We start from the raw sequence: 17,847 nt of genomic DNA on the forward strand, positions 1-17,847 counted from the left end.
GGTACCTGAGAGCTGCAGCAGCAACATTTTTCGAGCTTTACACGGGCGCCAGCCAGAAAAGCGCGTCGACCTCTGACATCCACTGCTTTTGTCCCGCGCCAGCATCACCACCACATCACATCACACCTCACCTCACCTCACATCCCCTACCTCGCCGCACGCTGCGACAGCTCTTCCATTCCCTCCATGTTTGCAGCAGCTGCAGCAGCCTCCGTTGCTTGCTGAGCCCTACAGCAATGGCTTCGGCTTCCGATCGAGTCTATTTTCCCTCGCTGGGCGCATGCCTAAAGGGCGAGCATACATTGCTGTACGTATCTAGCCCCCAGTCGATTGCTATCTAGGACAGTTTGCTAATCTGAAGCGCAGGTCATGGAAATTGGTCGCATCAGCCCTTTCAGATGCCTCTTCCGACCGCTTGACCAGCGCCGAGCTCGTTCGTTTCCTCAGGGATCCCTATGTACAACAGTGCTTCTCAGACCCTGCCGCCGTTTTCGGCAAACCCGATGCCCAGACGAAGTCTGCCTTTGAGACGAAGACGGCCGCAATCAACGTCACGCCGACGGCGAATGAGAAGTACGATATCAAGGCTATCAAGGACGATGCGCAATGGCTGAGCAAAAATGCGAAGATCAGCGAGGTGGCCGCCTTGAGAATCGTCGCAATCGAGTTCCAGTCGAGAGCCCAGAGCCACCTCTGTGGCCCTTTGTCGACTCAAGATGTTGCCAACCTCAAGGACGCCGTTGGGGTGAACGGTGCTCAAGCAACAAACTTCCTGGCGTCCATCAACATGTCCAACACCATGGATGCGGAGGCTATCTGGGCCGCATTCGAGAAGGAGGAAGGCAGGCGGCAGCGTTTGCTAGCCACATACTTTTCCGAGCGGCGTTACTTCATGATGTCGGCTGAATACGCCTTTGCTTTCATGGTGAACGGATCCTCACTCCAGGCAAAGAGTCGGCCCGACAGTCGCGTTGCCGAGTCTCGCGAGTCCTTGAGCGAAGCCATTCTCGGTACGAAGGACAGTTCTGCTATCTCGAGCGAAAAACTCGAGAAAGTCATCTCTACGTATCTGGCTCAACTCCCTGGGTGCATCGACCTCTCAGAGGCAGGAATCCAGGCTGCTGTTGAAGACACACAGCTCGTGACAGACGATCTAGAACTCGACTGGCTGAGGACGACACTAACAGAAACAGTACACACGATGTCTCTCATTTTCCAACTTCTAGACACCTCAGAGCTGTTCGCATCAGCCGAGATTGTTTCTCAATGGTTCCGACTCATCGACAAGTATGGATTCATGGACCGTCTTCAATCTGTAAGTTTGGCAACACTATCGCGGTTATGCAGGCCAGCCTTACTGATTGCTTTCTAGCCTCATGAACGAATAGCAGAGCTCGTGCAGCCTATCAAGAGCTTGGTCTGCGTCATCTCGATGAAGTTGCTAAACCTCAACAGAGCCATCCCTTATCTCGACCGTGACATTGACCTTCTGGCAAAGGAGGATACCTACCTGGCCTCTGCAGATATTCTGAAGGAGATACACGACACCATAATGGGTGCCGCCAATCAGAATCTCATCACGGCTAGTCCTGTCATCTTTTCGTGGACATTGATCCTTCATCGCATGTATGTCTCCTACCAGGAACGAGCCGAGCGAAGGGATATCGCGCAAAATCGACAGGCCCAGGAAGGCTTTGAGCGAGAAATTCAGGGCCAATCCGGCCCCGTGGGTCGACGGCTTTCTGCGGGAAGCATAGTGTCGCTGGAGTCGCAATCTTACGACCTGTTTCTGACCGATTCATCTATGCAACAAGATGTGCAAGTCGTCGAGCAGCTTGCCATGGAAGTAACAGCAGGTGGCCGAGTATACGATATCATGGCAGATATGGCTCAGACATTGGGCCAGACACCAGACGCTTGCTTCCGCGCCAGCGTTGGATCCAGGATGCGTCTCGTCTTCCTTGAGCTTCTCAAGGCCAGCTATCCCATTGTCGGCTATTTACCTGAACCAGTTTCAACCCTCCTCCCAGTCTTATCAGGCGGTCAGCAGTATTGGGATATCACACATGATGGAACTGCGGACTCCAGTCAGGATATTATCACTCTCGCTTTGAGAGACGAGACATTCTTGGAATTTTATCTGCTTCAGGCATTGAACCGATACCCCTACGAATTCCTTCCCTTTATCAGCCTTTGCCGAATACTGTTGACTAGTCAGTCAACCAATGACGCTACCGAGGTGGTGCTGAGAGCACTACTCAAGACACCCACACTCACATTTGTCTTGCCCGACGGATTCCAGGGCTACGAGTTAGCCCAGGAAGAAGATAACTCAAATACTATCCGGATTGTTGAAGACATTCCACTCTTCAGATCTGCATCCTCATGGAAGAGGCGAATTACGGACGAGGAACAATTCTGCATTCCAGCTGGTACATTTGGCCGCTTTGTTACTGATAGCGGGCGTGTGATACTGATGGAGTATGAACATTCGACGTTATCTTTGCTGGGGAAACGCTTGGACGTGAACCTAAGCGCGGATTCCAATTTCGCTCAACTTGGCGTGCTACGAGCTGATGAGATAAGTGAAGGGATATCTCTTCTAGCTACGCTCATAACTACAGAGATGTTGAAGGTCCCTGATAGCAATGACGCCGCTGACTCAATTGAAGCCGGCCTCGTAGTGTTGAGAGAGGCTAGCCGAGCTCTTCCGCGAACAAAAGATATCGTCAGCGTAATCTGCGACACGCTTGACACTTACATCCAACGAGACGTATCCGGCTTCGAAGCATCGGAGATCGCGGTCCTGACAGCATGCATACAATTCTTACACACTGTTCTTCCCATCTCGCCAGGCAGGATATGGGCGTACATGGCCAGATCGGCTTTGCTGAATACAGATTCGCGTGCCGGCCGACTCTCTCGTATCACAGGAACTCTGGATCTCTTTGCAGAGCGATTTGATGTTTTAGCAGCATCCATCCGCTTTTTCTCTAGCCTCGTTGACAGTGCTATGAGCAGTGCCGTTCATCGCAAGGTCGGCGGCAAATTCGGTGTTCGGCAGAAAGGAGGCGAGAGCGTTTGGACAGGCACCTCCGACAAAGTCTTGACACAAGTCAGCTTGTCTATAGCCCAGACTGCTGTAGACGTGCTTGAGAACTCCTCGACATGGCGATTCTCATCGGAAGTCCAACGGAGTCGTTTAGTCCGTGATGTTGTGCCTATTCTCACCAAGCTCACAAGCTACACCTTCGGTGTAGACCAACCAGATGACGGCAATCTCCTGACTTCGTGTCTCCAGTCTGCTGCTAGCTACGTCATTGACAGCTTCCTATCTTCCTCGTCGGGAACACTGAGGTTTCAGCCCCTACTATCAACGTTACTCGTGGCATTTGATCTACCAGACTCGACTCTTTATTCAAGGCGGACTGAGATTATCTCTGCTCGTCTGGTAGGGGTTCTCGAGTTTGCAACATCGTTGATCAAGACGGCCAATTATCTTAATAAACCGTCTGCGACAATTGAATCGCAGTTTTTCAAGGGTGCTTCAGTTCTTGCTCGACTGTGCGCCGTGGACGACACTTATAAAAGCTCGGCATTCTCACTCTTGAGTGCCCTGGCCAGCAGCGTGGGCAGTGCAAATACTGATCCACCATCGCTGCTTGGACATCTAGGTCCTCAAATATCCAAATCCTTCCTTCAACTTCTTTCCAAACTGGACAAGCCCTTCGAAAGATCTGCTGAGGAGATAAAGACGTGGAAGTTCTTTTCCGTAATAATCCGAAACCGGCAACAATGGATGGCAAATTGTTTATTGACTGGCAAGACACCCCGTGAAGCCTTGAAGGAAGACAGCAAGCTGTCGAAATTATGCCCCGACTCTGTTTTGGCTACGGCATTGAATAAACTTCAGTCAATCAGTAGCATTCCAACGCCTGAGCTTCTCGCAATCTTGGACTTCCTCACCTCAGCACAGAACTATTGGCCATGGACAATATTTGCTATCCATCAGGACAAGGCCATGGACGAGCTTCGAGCATATGGTGGCGTATTGGAGCCTTCGTCAAAGACCTTGAGACACAACGCAGAGAAGGCTGCGAACGATGCTCGGGTTGCTGCGTATATCGCAGAAACCCTGGCCATGCAACTTTATCATCTTCGTCAGATGGGGCAAGAACACGAATTTGCCGAGAAAGTCGTTCGTGGACTTGACTATTTCCTCCGAGAGGGTGTGTTAATATCAGGCTACAACACTTCTTTGCACGTGAACTTTGCGAAGAATTTTGCAAGTCGGTATCCTGGCCTTTCACTGGGCAATTTCAAGCGATCATTGGTATCCCAACACGATCTAGGGAAACAATACTATTATGCCCTCGAACTCGCGGACGAGATGCTAAGACTTGACCCCGGCTGGATTGGCCCCCGAGAAAATGGCTTCAAGAACGAGATGGAGACGGCGAATCTCAACCTGTCTCTGGTTGATGCCCAAATCGTAAGTGTTGCAAACATTCCCCTCGGTGATGCTCTCAGTAAATTAACACATACAGGCCCTTTTCCATGCTTGGGAGTTCTTGTTGGTCGAGCTTAGCACGTGTCTCCTACCAAAGGGTCAGCTCATCACAAAACAAATGATGCAAGTCGCAGAACAGTGCCTGAGCGCAAATCAGGAGAGCCAAGGTCCCACGAGAATCTTTGAGAGGATCACGCAGTCTCGTGCAAATCTCGCCATGGTTCTTGTCCAACGCCTGACAGAGGTGTCATTAATGCCTAAGGACATTGTTCAGCTTCTCACGACACTCTGGACTACCATTAACGGCATCGAAAACCCGTTCGGCTCGGAGCAGCTCCAGTACTACCGGACACTCCTGAAAACACTCTTCATCGTCCTGAGAGGGTATAATGGATCTCAAGTGCCTGTTGGCAATGTCAAGGCGGCAAATGACTCAATCGTTGCTATTAACCAGGGTATCCTGAACATCCTCGATCGTGTTGTCGCACAAGGCTTCCGAACGCTGGTTACATTGATTCATGACCCCGAGGCCATGGTCTTCCCAGAAGACATTGCGCTTCTTACAGCTATCCTACAGGCTTGCTTGGCCATACCAGGCATGGACCAATGTCAGACTCAGATTCTTAACATCATGGTGACACACGACGTCCTCCATGTTGCGACATCGCTGTTCTCGTGGTCTGACAAATTGGCTGACAAGGGCGATCCTGTATATGGGGAGCTAAGCCTTCTATTTCTCCTTGAATTATCCACGCTGCCACTGCTCGCCGAGCAGTTGGCCTGCGATGGGCTTCTTGGACAGCTTACCTCAGCCAACATATCCACTCATATTCAGCGACCGAACGTGTCTCCATATACAGACAGCGTTGGCGCACAACGATGCTACGGCATCTGGGCAAAGGGGATACTCCCTCTGCTCCTCAATATATTGACGGTTCTCGGTGCAACCATTGCTCCTGAGGTTGCATTTGTTCTCAGTCGGTTCCCCAACCTCTTAAAGTCCAGCATAGAGCGCTTCGAGGCGCCAGGCCTTAGTCGAACGGTCTCTCGTGAAGCACCGCAGTACGTCAGCCTCATCACGGTCTCAGAGGTTCATTCCCTGGCCCTGATCACGCGCGTGCTGGCCATATTGAGAATGAACAACAACCGGGATATACCCGATGTCGCATGGGATGCGGCTACACTACTTGAGAATGTGGAGTTCTGGCTCTCTAGCCGCAAACTTCTCAGGGATAGGATCTTGCCACTCGGCAGCAGGGAGGCCGACTGGAGGAGCATGAAGACTGCCGCGGCAGGTGCCCCTGGAAAATCAGACAATAAATTAGAGGCGAAGGTGGTTGCGTTGCTCGAGGCTGTCAAAGAAATCTTGAGCGATTCGGATTGAAGATATATGACTTAGGATAAAAAATGCTTTGGGAAAGGCATGGAATGTATGAACGAAGCAAGTAACATCACACGTGCCCTGGGCAACCGTGAACAGGGGACACAGGGAACATGAAACCCGAGCCGAAGAGCTCAGCGGCGTGATCATAGGTAGAAATCGATATCACATTAGTGCAAACATAGGCCTTGTCCAACCATGCTCGCGGCCCAGTTACGACAGAGACCAAGTGTAAATGTGTGAAATCTTGGAGTTGAATTGATGCCGGCATAGCTTTTGCGTACTACGCCAAAACCGCAACGTCTTGCCCAACAGACTCATTGAGCGCCATCGGCTCCTAGGCAGGTAAAATGTACAACAGTATTACTACAAAACATCCCAGGCCCACCATAGGCCACGGGTCCAGATTTTCGCCTCTATAGATCCGAAACAGGTAGAGCAAGCCCCCCGATCCATGGGTCCTCGACCTTAACTTGTCAATATGATACAGCCTGCTTGGCCATTTGCCTTGATCGATTCCGAGATCTTTTTCATCTCTGGGATACGATGGGCCGGCCAAGCAGAGCGTCGTCGCCTAGCAACCTTCTCCGAGGCGCTTTACCTCTGCATCTTGGCGGTGATCTCGGCATTGTGCTCCTGGAAGCGCTCGCTCAGGCGCTGGGACATGGCCATGGACTTCTGGACGCAGCGGGTGACGCAGCCGGACTCGCGGGACGACAGCGACTTGGAGGTGAAGTCGTCGATGCAGGACATGAAGCAGTGGTCGACGAGGTTGCCGAACAGCTGTGGGACGGGAGGAAACGGTCAGTATGGGTGCGTGCTCAGGCGGGATAGCTGCGTGCGCGCGAGGGGCGAGTGCGAAACGTACGCTGACGAACTCCTTGACCTGGCGCTTCTGCATGCGCTGCTCGAGCTCCCGCTGCTCAGAGGCATTGAGTCCACCGAGGCTGCGTGTCCATTAGCTCCCGGTTTTCTTGTGATGGGTGGCATCAACTGTTAGAGTATAAAGGGGGTACTAACGCATCCATTATGTGAGAGAGTCTGTGTTGGAGGAGAGGGTATCGTGGAGGCGAAAATTCGATGAATAGATGGGCGTCGAGGGTATGGTGTACAAAAAGCTTAAGGTCGGGATGCTCGTTGTGAAAATTACGAGGACGCGACCCGGCAGGAGCTGTCCAGTGATGTCACAGGCCAATCAGAGCCAGTAGGCTCTCTTCGAGCTGTTAGAGACCAAGCACGTGACTGCAATTGGAGTTCAATATTCGGGTGTGCAACACAGGGATCAAAGAAACAGAAGACAATGAATCTTTTAGATGGATACACGACCTCTTCACTATTAGAACCTTGGCCAGCGGCCGCATACTGCCCAGGTTCAAAATTACCAGAATGTGGCTCTGCGAGAATGTAGAGCCTGAAAGTGTAATATCCCAGCTATAGCTTCATCTACATGCAGTCGACCAATTATCAAGACTTGTTGTTTTCGATAAGCATTCTTACCTTGCAAAGCCAGTTACATTTGCCTTTGCCACAGTCTACATCCTAGGGCGTGTAGAACCTTGAACGTGACCGTTGGCAGCAACTCATCACGGCGCAGATACGAAAGCATCTTGCATCGTATTGCAGGCTGCTGCATATCAATCATGTCGGACAATGAGGCTACGATAACGCAGTGACATCCCAGGTTCCCCGGGTCGCAAGCTTTGCTGTCTTGGTATGCTTTAATGGGATACCAGCGACGAATCACGACCTACGCCACACATGGAGCCGAAGAAAGCCGTTTAGCTTTTTGTTTGCGAAACAGTAGCCTACCGGTGACGTGAGCCAACTCTGTCGAAGGGAACACCCTGCAGATAGGTGCATTGAAAGGTGAAACACGAGCTGGAGGTTGTTGAATCATCACGCATGCACATGAGCTGAACTTGCTGAAGACCCGGCGGCGTCGGGCATTCTGTATGGAGCCATATGACGGCGATGTGCCATGGGCTCAGCCACAGGTCGACCGTTGAGGAGACGATGGGCTCCTGGAGGGTTGCGATCAGTGGCTCCAGCGAAATCCTCGGAAACCGGGATGCGACGATCGACCTTCCCTCTACCGGCATTCTCTCCCAGGCGATGGCCGACGGCATCGGCGGGTCAAGGCCGACGAGGCTGTGCCTGGAAAACTTGCTTCTGAAGTTGTTCGGGATGCGTACCCACTCGCTCACATACCCATTACGGCCCTGTGGCAGGAGATGGGCACACAGTGACACACACACACTCGCTCACGTCGCAGGCACATTTGGCATGCACCACCACATTATGGCACATGTCCTGAACCTGCAGTCTGCATGACTTCAGCAGCTAAAAAAAGAATCGGCGTTCCTCGGCGTGGGAAAAAAACGGCGGGAAATCTAAGGTCTCTTCCCCGGATTTTGTGCCCATCATCTTGAGGAATGTGATAACCTGTTGCTCAGCATCGGACTATGAGGATGATTCTCCAGAATAGCTGTCACCGCGTAGAATAGGTCCTACGTCATTGTGTATGCTTCTCTCCCGGTCACTCAGATTGACTTGCAGAGAGAGGCCAGGGCATACTGCAAGGATGCCGGCCGGAAAGCCCAGATAATGTTACGTGCATGCACCAGTATGTACACGCCCAGGTACAGCCCAGGCCAGGACAGTACAATACAATACAATACAATACAGCCAGTCATCCGACGCAGTTAAGATCGGCAAGACTGAGGGAAAACGGTCCTCAAGAGATTGGCTTCTATTGCTCTCTCAGCGCAACGGGCATGCCCGGACGCCAGCCAACCAAACATGGCGAAAGCAAAGAATCCCATCCTCTCGATGCGCTCCTCGCAGCCTTATCAGCGGTATTAAGAAGGCATATAGCAGAGAGATCGACGTGAAGCACGCACATCGACCAGCTCCGCTAGGTCTCCGCTAGGTGGTCGAGACTGAAAGAGATGATGATGCATGCGCGCTCAGACCGTGACCGCCCAGCATGGAAGGCCTCTCCCACCGCTGAGCCACACATTGAATGGTAGGACTGAATGGCGAGCCAGCCATGGGTGATCTTTTTGTCTTGACCTTCGGTCGCACCGATCGGCGACTACCTTCCCAGATCCATTTTAGCTGGGTGTAGACAGGCGCGGAGGACCTAGACGGCTCTAGAGCTCAACCGTGTCAACCCAGGCCCCTGCAGTGCCTCAACTGCAGCGCGGCACATTCTGTGTAGTACTCAAGCTCTCAAGGATGCTGTGGAAGCTTGGAGCAGGCCGTTGGAAAACTTGCCAGAGCCTGTTGTAATGCCAGCCTTCTGGTTTAGCAATGTAACCTGGGGAGCAGTTCTGGCCTTGCCTGGATTGCGTTGGGGACCTGAACAGTGGCCGAGGTATCCACAGCCTTCCAATAGTCTACAGCGTTCCTATTCAGGGACACAAAGTTCATGATCTTTGATGGGAGGACTGAATTGGACACTTTTTGAGATCCCTGAGATGTCCATGTGCTGAAGAGTATCAGGCCGTTTTGCAGAGCTTTCTACCAGGATCAGCTTGACTGTAGTAAGCGTTCCAAAGTTGGTCCCTTGAGTGAGCGAGCTTCCGAGCACAGGCCAGATTCCTGCCAACTGGAGCAGCAAATGGGGTATTACTCAAACAAGACTGGACACTACCTGACCTTGCCTTATTGAAGCCCCTGCCCAGGAACTGGCCAAGTGCGTGCTACCATGCAGTCAATATCAAATCGTATCGTAATTTGTACCTTGATTTTTCATAGAGAGCTCCCATCAGGCCCATTTCAGTGCCGTGTGTGAAAAATGGACTGCCCTGAAGAAGATTAGGCTGCTTTGAGAAGCATCCATGCCCCCAAATTAACCTACGAGTAGCCTAGATTTTCCCCCAAGCTGATCCCAGCTATATTCCCGCACCGGCTGACGCACCTACCACTGGCTACCAGACGCTAACCTTGCTAGCTAATTTTGATTAATTACCGGTACCCTTAGAACCGCCGCATCCCAACAAGCAGAGCAAAGCAACCAAGCAGAAGCTCCCCACACACGCGCGCTCGCGCATTCTACGGTGTAATTTCAATCATCATCACAAGCCCTCCTCATTCAGCTCAGAAGAAAGCAGAGAGGCTTACACTGCACGAGACTCCGATATTCCTCTCTGCTTCATTGGTTTTGCATGCATCACATTGTGTTACTTTGCTTTGCTCTGCTCTCCGCACTTCTCTGTGCCGCGCCTCTTCTGAGCTGTGGACGCGTCGTCACTCTTCAAGGCATCTTCAAGGCATCTTCACCCCGCTGTTCCACAAGTGTCTGCCAGCAGGCCTACCAAAACCAGGGTACCAGGTATACCTACCTATCAGGTAGGTACCTGTTCTCCAAGCCACAGAACAAAGCAACGACACCCCCGAGACAGGCTACCCAAATAAGCTTCAATGACCACAGGAGAGTCAGTCTCCCTGTGCCTGTAACAAGCTGCAGCCTGCCGCGTGGGTGGATGGATAGATGGATGATTGAATGCATCAACGAGCGAATACGCAGTAAACAGATCTGAAGGATTGCAGCAGAATTGTCCAGGGCATCCTCTTCCGATTTGAACAAGACAGCAGCCTAGATACCCAAAGCTGTCACCCTCTCAGTCCCGTCTCCGTCTCTTGAAGAAGCACAGCATTGGTATTCAGGTACGTCGTCCAGGTCTTCATACCGACCTAGGTAGTCCCTCCTCCCCAAAGTACCCAAAGTACCTAGGTACCTTAGGTACATTACCAGCCCACACACCCAGCACAACCAACCCACACTGGCCTGGGGGGGAAGGGGGGAAAGTCTGCACGATGTTGCAGGGCATAGCGTCACGGTCCACTTCAAGGTTCCCTACCAAACGCTGCTTCGCCTAGCCTAGCCTACCAATCTCCTACCTCCTACCTTGCCTTAACTAACTCTATTACTGCCTGCCCTACCATACCTTACCTACCTTACCTACCTACCTGCCTTTACCTTACATTACCTGGGGGACTCGTCCAACTTCCACTCACTCATTCAATTGCGCGCATCGCCGTCCGCTCACCTCCACGACCACATCCGCCACCACCATCACAGCCACCAAAGGACAGCACCCAACGCACCGCCAACATCCTCGATCAACCGATCACAAGCGATCTCTTTCATCCCCCATTTAGGGTTGACATTTTTAATTACTAGCAGAGATCAGACCAAAACCACCACGAAATAGCTGTCGCGAAGAAGCGCCGCCCCAAACATTCGCTCTGGCAGCAGCTGCCCGCACCTCCTTTGCGCCGTCACCACGATGACGTCCGCAGTCCCGCCTCCAAATCCAAACGCTCCTCCTCCCGCGACCGTCTCCAACCCACAGCCCATCGCTTCTCATCATCAGTATAACAATCAGACACAACCTCCTGCCCATATAGCTGCTTCCCAAGCTGCCTCCCCGCCGAGCAAGCGAGACCTCAAATCGTGGTGGAAGGGATTCAAGTTGCCGTCCAAGCATCAAGAGACACATGGTGAAGCCCCCTCCATCTTCTTTCCTACCTCCTATCCCCCTCCTCCCCGTTTACATCGTCGCCCCGTCTTTTTCAGGCGAAGCTCCCTCTTCCGCGAGGATGTCGATGGCGGTTTCAACAACGCCTCCGGCAAGGCTGTCCTCCAGGCCATCCTCCAGCACGAGGAAACCCATGCCTCGCTCCGGGCAGCCGCCAAATCAAGCGACGGCGTGCTGTGCAGAGCCTGGCGTCGGTCCAAGAGGCTCTTCAACCGCCTGGCTTCGCCGTTTCTGAGAAGGACCTCACATGACCGCTTCATGAATCAGTACAAGAGGCGAACGAGACGACAGAATAAGAAGACTAAACGTCGCCCTGCAGAGACCAAACCCCCCGGCATCTTTGGCGTGCCCCTGCGCCAGAGTATAACATATGCCAACGTCGCCATTTCCCTAGTCGACGACAACGGCAAGTCCTACATCTACGGCTACGTTCCGATTGTGGTAGCTAAGTGCGGCGTATTCCTCAAGGAGAAGGGTGGGTTGCATAATCCTACAGGTTTCCCCGCCGGGTATTGCTGACATTCATGTGCAGCTACTGGTGTTGAGGGAATTTTCCGACTGAGCGGATCGGAGAAGCGCATCAAAGAACTCAAGCAGATATTCGACTCTCCGGACCGGTATGGAAAGGGCTTGAGCTGGGAAGGATACACAGTCCACGATGCCGCCAATGTCCTACGGCGGTATCTGAACGATCTGCCCGAGCCGGTCGTGCCCTTGGACCTCTATGAGAAGTTCCGCGATCCTTTGAGAGGTGCGACCAAGCAAGGAGCTGCCGATGCCGAGGGGCCGCAGTTCATAGACAACTTTGACCTGGACGGTGCCATTGCTAGGTACCAGCAACTAATCACGGAGCTGCCGCCATTAAACCGGCAGCTGCTGCTCTACATTCTAGACTTGCTCGCGGTATTTGCTGCCAAGGCGGATGAGAATCGCATGAACTCGCAGAATCTGGCAGCCATCTTCCAGCCCGGTATGCTGTCTCACCCAGCGCACGCTATGGCCCCAGAGGAGTACAGGCTCAACCAATGCGTCATCATTTTCTTGATCGAGAATCAAGATCATTTCCTGATTGGAATGCAGGGCACCGCCGCGGATGAGAAGACGGTACAGGAAGTTCAACAAGGTTCCGCGCAAACTAATGCACCAGCTACTCCCATTCCCATCCGGAAATCGGGAGTGCATCGGTCATCTTCCAATGCCAGTGCGGGAGCTGAGAGCGTGGCAAGGGATGGCAAGATTCGACGTAACCGGTCAACGTCTTCCAGACACTCACGACACTCGAACGGAGCACCCAGCCCTGCCAGCCCTGCTTTGGCAACCACGCCGACTGGAGGTCTCGGTCGTAGTAACACCGTGCCGTCCAAGAAGTCACCTGCTCTACAGTCTGGTAGATTTCAGCGAAACCGAAATGACCACTCTCCAGGACCTGTCACTCCTTTGACACCTGTCAACCCCAATGCCCAGATTCCAGCCCCTCCAACTGTGGAGGAGGTAGCAACGCCAGAGTCAGGCAATGATCCGCTCGCATCGAGCACAGGAGGGTTGCCCCCAGCAGCATCTACTACGGGAGGTCGGAGTCAAGAAAGGCTTCTCGAGCCTCAGCTTGAAGTTGTTACGCCCTCTCGCGAGAGGACTCTTCAAAGCTTATTTCAGAGGTCACCAACTGATAACTCAGACAAAAAGACACCCAACAAGCTTCGAAAGCGGCGCTTGCCAGGAAGCTCTAACCCTAGCGCACAAAGCTCAACCGCGTCTCTCACACACTCGGCTGCAGCATCACCTGCTGTGGAATCTGCGAATCCCATGGAGCAAATCGGAGAGGTAACAAGTGGTGAGCTCGGCGTGCCAACACCAGAGCAGAAATCTGCAGCCGAAACTCCATCCGAACCTACCCCTCGGGCGTCCCAGATTCCCTCGGCCGGCAGCTTGCACCCGGTCAGCGCAGAGCACACTCTCAAGCCCAAGAACTCACCTCCTACATCTCTGCATAGCTCTTTCAACGAGGGATCTGATCTCGACCAAGTCGAGGAGCCACCAACATCGGCAGACGCAGCTGATCAACCCGACAAGGAGAAGAGACGTCGTTGGCGGTTGTCTCGGAGGAAGGAGGACCTGGGCTCTACCCCTCAGCCTGGTGTGACGTCGCCCCGGAAAATCATCACGACACACGCGGAGGCAAGCACCAGCTCTGTGGGGACTGGGTCCAATATGGCGCGGCGGAGCTTCACGGGCGAGTCTTCAGACCCGACCCTTATCAGCGCCGAAGCCCTGTCCAGTCAGGACTCTGGCAGTAGGGAGGTGAAGGACGACTCGAAGGGCCTGACCGGCTGGATCAAAAACAAGTATCGGGAAGCTAAGGAGAATCGTGAAGAGCGGCGCAACAAGTCACCACCGGCCGACCGATCTCTTAATCCGCCTCTGCTTCCCGTGAGAGGCAAGAGCTTGGACATCAAGCGCCCGATAGAGGAGGAGAAGGAACCAGCGCCGTCCGAGCCACAGCAGCCACTAGAACCGAAGCCGCCTCAGCCTCAGTCCCAGCCTCAGCCTTAATTTTGTCTTTATTTCATCGTTCCACGGGTCCCATCTGCATGGGAGTTTATGATTGTCTGGTTACTGTATGAAATTGACGGGGCGCCCTACACTTATGATTTTTAATGTCTACTCTCCTTCTCACGGATGGTTCACTTCCCTTGGTGAGGAGCCAATTTTGAACATGCGGCGTCGATAGACGATGACGGGACTTCTTTGGAGCTCGAAGGCAGATTGTTCTTGTTTCTTCCCCCCATTATACTTCAGATATTCTGATGCCGCGAATGACAGGCGGCAGGCAGGAGTGAGTGGTCGTGATTGAGGATACCCTGGTTGGCACAGGCGGACGCCGAGAATTGATTTGATTGTTTTGGTTCTTCCTTGTTTCACTACAATTTTGGTCGTAGCATCACCAGCCACGATATGTCGGGAATGGATTTTTGACAAAAAAGATTCTGTAAAACGGGCCGAGGCCCGAGGCGTGGACATGAGAGGAGTGTCCCTGCAGGTGTAGTGATATGATCACCGCTGCCTCGACATGGAAACCCTTTTTTCCCCTTCTTCAAAGGACGGCAAGGAAGGGAGAAAAGAGGGAAAGAGATCGAATGAACGGACGGCCGAACGAATCGAACTGTCCTGGGTCTCTCGGAGGAGTAGGAAAATGTCTTAATTGGAAGAAAGTTCTGTAGAATACCTAACGGGATATTTGCTCTCTGTCTTCGGAATAATGGAAAAATAAGAACCAAGGAAAACCACCCCGACCTTTTTTTTTCCCTCTCTCGATGTATATGCGCACAGAAACGTGTAGAAAGAAGGCCAAGATCATGTCATAACATGTCATATCATATGCAGCAAGCCGTTGATCATCAGAGTTTTTGCATGTGCTTGCTCACTCTTCTCCTCTGAAGCTCCTTCCCCCTCGAGCGCCTCTGGTCTTGGCCGGCGCGTGTGGGGGTTTGGTTAGGGGGCTTTCCCCGCATCGAGGCACTCCGATGGCCGAGCTGAAGACGGGAGGCATGATGGACAGACTAATGAGTTAGGTAAGGCCAAGCTTGCAAGTTCCCGGGGACCTGAAGCTTCGCGCGGTGAGGCTCCGGAGGGCGCTGATCGGGGACGGTGGGGAGACTGCCTCTTCTGGCAGGCTGTTGCGTCTTCATCGCGGCTTGTCAGAACGGGTCTGGCGTCACTTATCCTAGTTAAGGCGGGCTTGGGCTGGGCATTTGTCGAAGGACATAGGTTAGGTTAGGTTAGGCTCATCTGTGGCTCTTAGTAAGACCAGTTGTGTAATTGCAACAATGACCGGTAGTTCTTCGAACGGGTGTAAGAGTAGGTACTTGCCGCTCGAGATTACTATACTGGTACGAGATGATATCACCCTCTGATAATGCAGGCCAGGTCTGTTGATAGTGAATGAGAGTGGACAGACAAGGGTGATTGATAGAGGACTTTTGCATGTCCATCGTGAATATCTGATTAGTCTCTCCCGCTCTTCCGCAACGCATACTACAATCATTACCTACGTAGGCTTGCCATGTCAACCAATTTTCTCAGGCTCTACGATTGGCCCGGGTATAATATCACAGACATCTTGACAAGAGTCTTGGGCGACGGGACTGGACGGACGACACCTCAGTCTAGAGGTCTAGAGGGAGAGCTAGCAATGCTGTCGTGGGTTGGCCGCCTTGTGCTACCGGGCCTGGTGTTCGAGAAGCCCTGGAAGGGTGGGGTGGGACGTTCAAGTTGGGTCTCCGACAGCGGCGGCTACCCGGACCACCTTTGACTCTAGAGCGAGCTCCTCGTCGTCGGCCAGAAAGTGGAAACGGGAGGCGCATACCATGCTGCACAATGGCCCTGCCTGACTTGAGTCACTCGAGTATCATCTATCTGAAAACTCGGCAGCAATTTGCGCGTGTGCATGCGTGCGTGTATGTATGCGTACGTAGCTAGTACCGGTAGATCGATCAGTTCATCTGTTTGTCAACACGCATGTTTAAATCTAGCAGGTGATATCCTCTAGGGGGCGGCGTCTCTTGCCGCCCAAGCCAAGGCCGCCAATGATGTCCCTGCCCGCAGCCAGCCACCGATGTCAAGCCTGAGCTACAGGCGGTCACGATGCTTACCATTTGCCTGCGCTGGTGAGAGTTGTCCCTCGGCTCCGACTGCGACTGCCCACTGCTACATAGTACGGCGCAGTATGGCGCTGAGGGAAAAGGCTTCGCTAGCGCCCAGTACCCCACAATCCTCCCTCGCCCCGTCGGGCGGTGGGTGGTGTGGAGTTTTCTTTCCCTTGGCTGGCTTGCAGCTGGGCGCTAGTAGTGCCGTTCTTAACTATTTTTTTGATGTTTTTTTTTCGCTGCTCCTGTGCAGGTGCCCGATATCACGCCGAGGTCCCGATACTAGAAGCCAGTGAGTCAATGGCACTCCCTCTGCCCCTAGCAAAGAGTGATGCGTTTTGGGAAAGAGGAGGAAGACAGGTGACGAAGGAAAAATGGAGTCCCCAAAGCGCGCCAGAGACACGATGCCCCGTAGCAGCAGCACACTTGATATCGTGGCCTGTGCCTCGCGTCGTATAGACGGGCCAGTTGAGTCATTCTAGTACCTAAGGTAGGTATCCAGGGCCATGGAATCAAGCAAAAGCAGATACTTGCTCTTGCAGTGGTGATCTTCATCTGCCAGATGCGTCTTACATCAGCTCTGTCGAAGGCGAAGCGCCATCACTCACTCAGCCGCGCGCGCACTAGAAGTAGGGACGAGGCAGAGGACTCGATTGGGCTGTCTGAACGACACTCTCGACTCTCGATTTACAAATCATCGCTCAATCTATCTCTCCCCTGGTGGAGGACCCTCGCAGGGCCCATCTCCGCTCCCAGTGCTGGCACCAGAGATCTGCTCAGGCCCTCGTAGATAGAATGGTAAGCAGTTCTTTGTGAGTCGAAGTCCGCTTCTTGCAGCCATTCACAGCTGTCAAAAAGGAGCTGCTTCTGTGCGGCTGAGGATTCTTACATAGACTCGCATGCCCGCCCCAGCTGCTGTTTTCGCTGGACACGCTGGTAACGCGTGTAGATCCTTTCCGCCTGCTGGCTGCTTGCTTGCTTAGACTCCTTTATACAGGTCGTACTCGCACAGCTTCTTGACTTGCAGGCTGCACGTCTCCCCCAAATCCTACCTGCCCGCCCTACCTCGGTTTCCAATTCGTGACTCGGGGTGGAGGAACGAGCTAAAGTCCGCGATTGTGTGTGGCATGTCGGCAACATGCCTCCCTACCTACACAATTTAGTCCCCCGTAGGAGGTAGCTTTTCTGGATTGCCACGTTCCTGTGCCACCTGCACCCTGGGCTGGGGACAATGGATCAATGGATCAATGTCTCTCTCCCCAGCGGCGGGAGGAGCAAGAGGGAGGACCACCACCACGCCCGGGCTAGGTTAGTCGTACCCGTAACTTAGAGTAGTATAGAGCCGCTACCTGATCGTGGTTGGCTTTGGCTTTGGCTTTGCTCCGGCGGTCCACCGCAGATTTTGTTCTGCAAGACCAGACCCCAAAGAGGGTTCGCACCAGTGGGAATGAATTGGGGGTTCGGGATTAAAAAAAGGTATAAGTGATCGGCACCTCCACGCGCTGCTCGCTGCGGGTGCTACGGTACCACCCTACCGACAAGGCCAGTTCACTTCACTTCAGGTCTCATTTAAATTCCTGGGGTTTGCCTTCTCCAAACCTTGGGAACTCTATCTGCTGCTACTGCACCTTGGGACTCATTGTTGCTTGACTGACGAACCTCTCGTTGAGTCTGGCAAGACAGTAAGCCCAGCATGTTTGGCAAGACATCTGGTGAGTAATTCCGTCACTCCGGCCTCACGCCTCACTTACACCAGCCGACCACACA

The 17,847-nt window shown here is 53.0% G+C and overlaps 4 protein-coding genes across 4 annotated transcripts; 3 read left to right on the forward strand and 1 right to left on the reverse strand.

Moving 5' to 3' along the window:
• Positions 1-236: 236 nt before the first annotated feature.
• Positions 237-2,643, forward strand: UCRPA7_6425 (hypothetical protein; the record flags this gene model as incomplete). Its single annotated transcript, XM_007918963.1, has 4 exons — positions 237-307; positions 367-1,315; positions 1,373-2,310; positions 2,625-2,643. 4 exons carry the CDS (start codon positions 237-239, stop codon positions 2,641-2,643), a joined length of 1,977 nt encoding a protein of 658 aa, XP_007917154.1.
• Positions 2,644-3,799: 1,156 nt separating this feature from the next.
• On the forward strand, positions 3,800-5,894 carry UCRPA7_6426 (putative nuclear pore complex protein an-nup188 protein; the record flags this gene model as incomplete). Its single annotated transcript, XM_007918964.1, has 3 exons — positions 3,800-4,229; positions 4,353-4,492; positions 4,548-5,894. 3 exons carry the CDS (start codon positions 3,800-3,802, stop codon positions 5,892-5,894), a joined length of 1,917 nt encoding a protein of 638 aa, XP_007917155.1.
• Positions 5,895-6,488: 594 nt separating this feature from the next.
• On the reverse strand, positions 6,489-6,919 carry UCRPA7_6427 (putative mitochondrial import inner membrane translocase subunit tim-9 protein; the record flags this gene model as incomplete). The annotated part of the gene is made up of 3 exons (XM_007918965.1): positions 6,489-6,674; positions 6,760-6,838; positions 6,912-6,919. The coding sequence occupies 3 exons, from the start codon at positions 6,917-6,919 to the stop codon at positions 6,489-6,491; spliced, it is 273 nt and encodes a 90-aa protein (XP_007917156.1).
• Positions 6,920-11,695: 4,776 nt separating this feature from the next.
• On the forward strand, positions 11,696-13,987 carry UCRPA7_6428 (putative rho-gtpase-activating protein; the record flags this gene model as incomplete). The annotated part of the gene is made up of 3 exons (XM_007918966.1): positions 11,696-11,912; positions 11,970-12,560; positions 13,113-13,987. The coding sequence occupies 3 exons, from the start codon at positions 11,696-11,698 to the stop codon at positions 13,985-13,987; spliced, it is 1,683 nt and encodes a 560-aa protein (XP_007917157.1).
• Positions 13,988-17,847: the final 3,860 nt, after the last annotated feature.

Source organism: Phaeoacremonium minimum, assembly GCF_000392275.1.
Source record: "Phaeoacremonium minimum UCRPA7 unplaced genomic scaffold PA7_03_scaffold_468, whole genome shotgun sequence".
NCBI lineage: Eukaryota > Fungi > Ascomycota > Sordariomycetes > Togniniales > Togniniaceae > Phaeoacremonium > Phaeoacremonium minimum.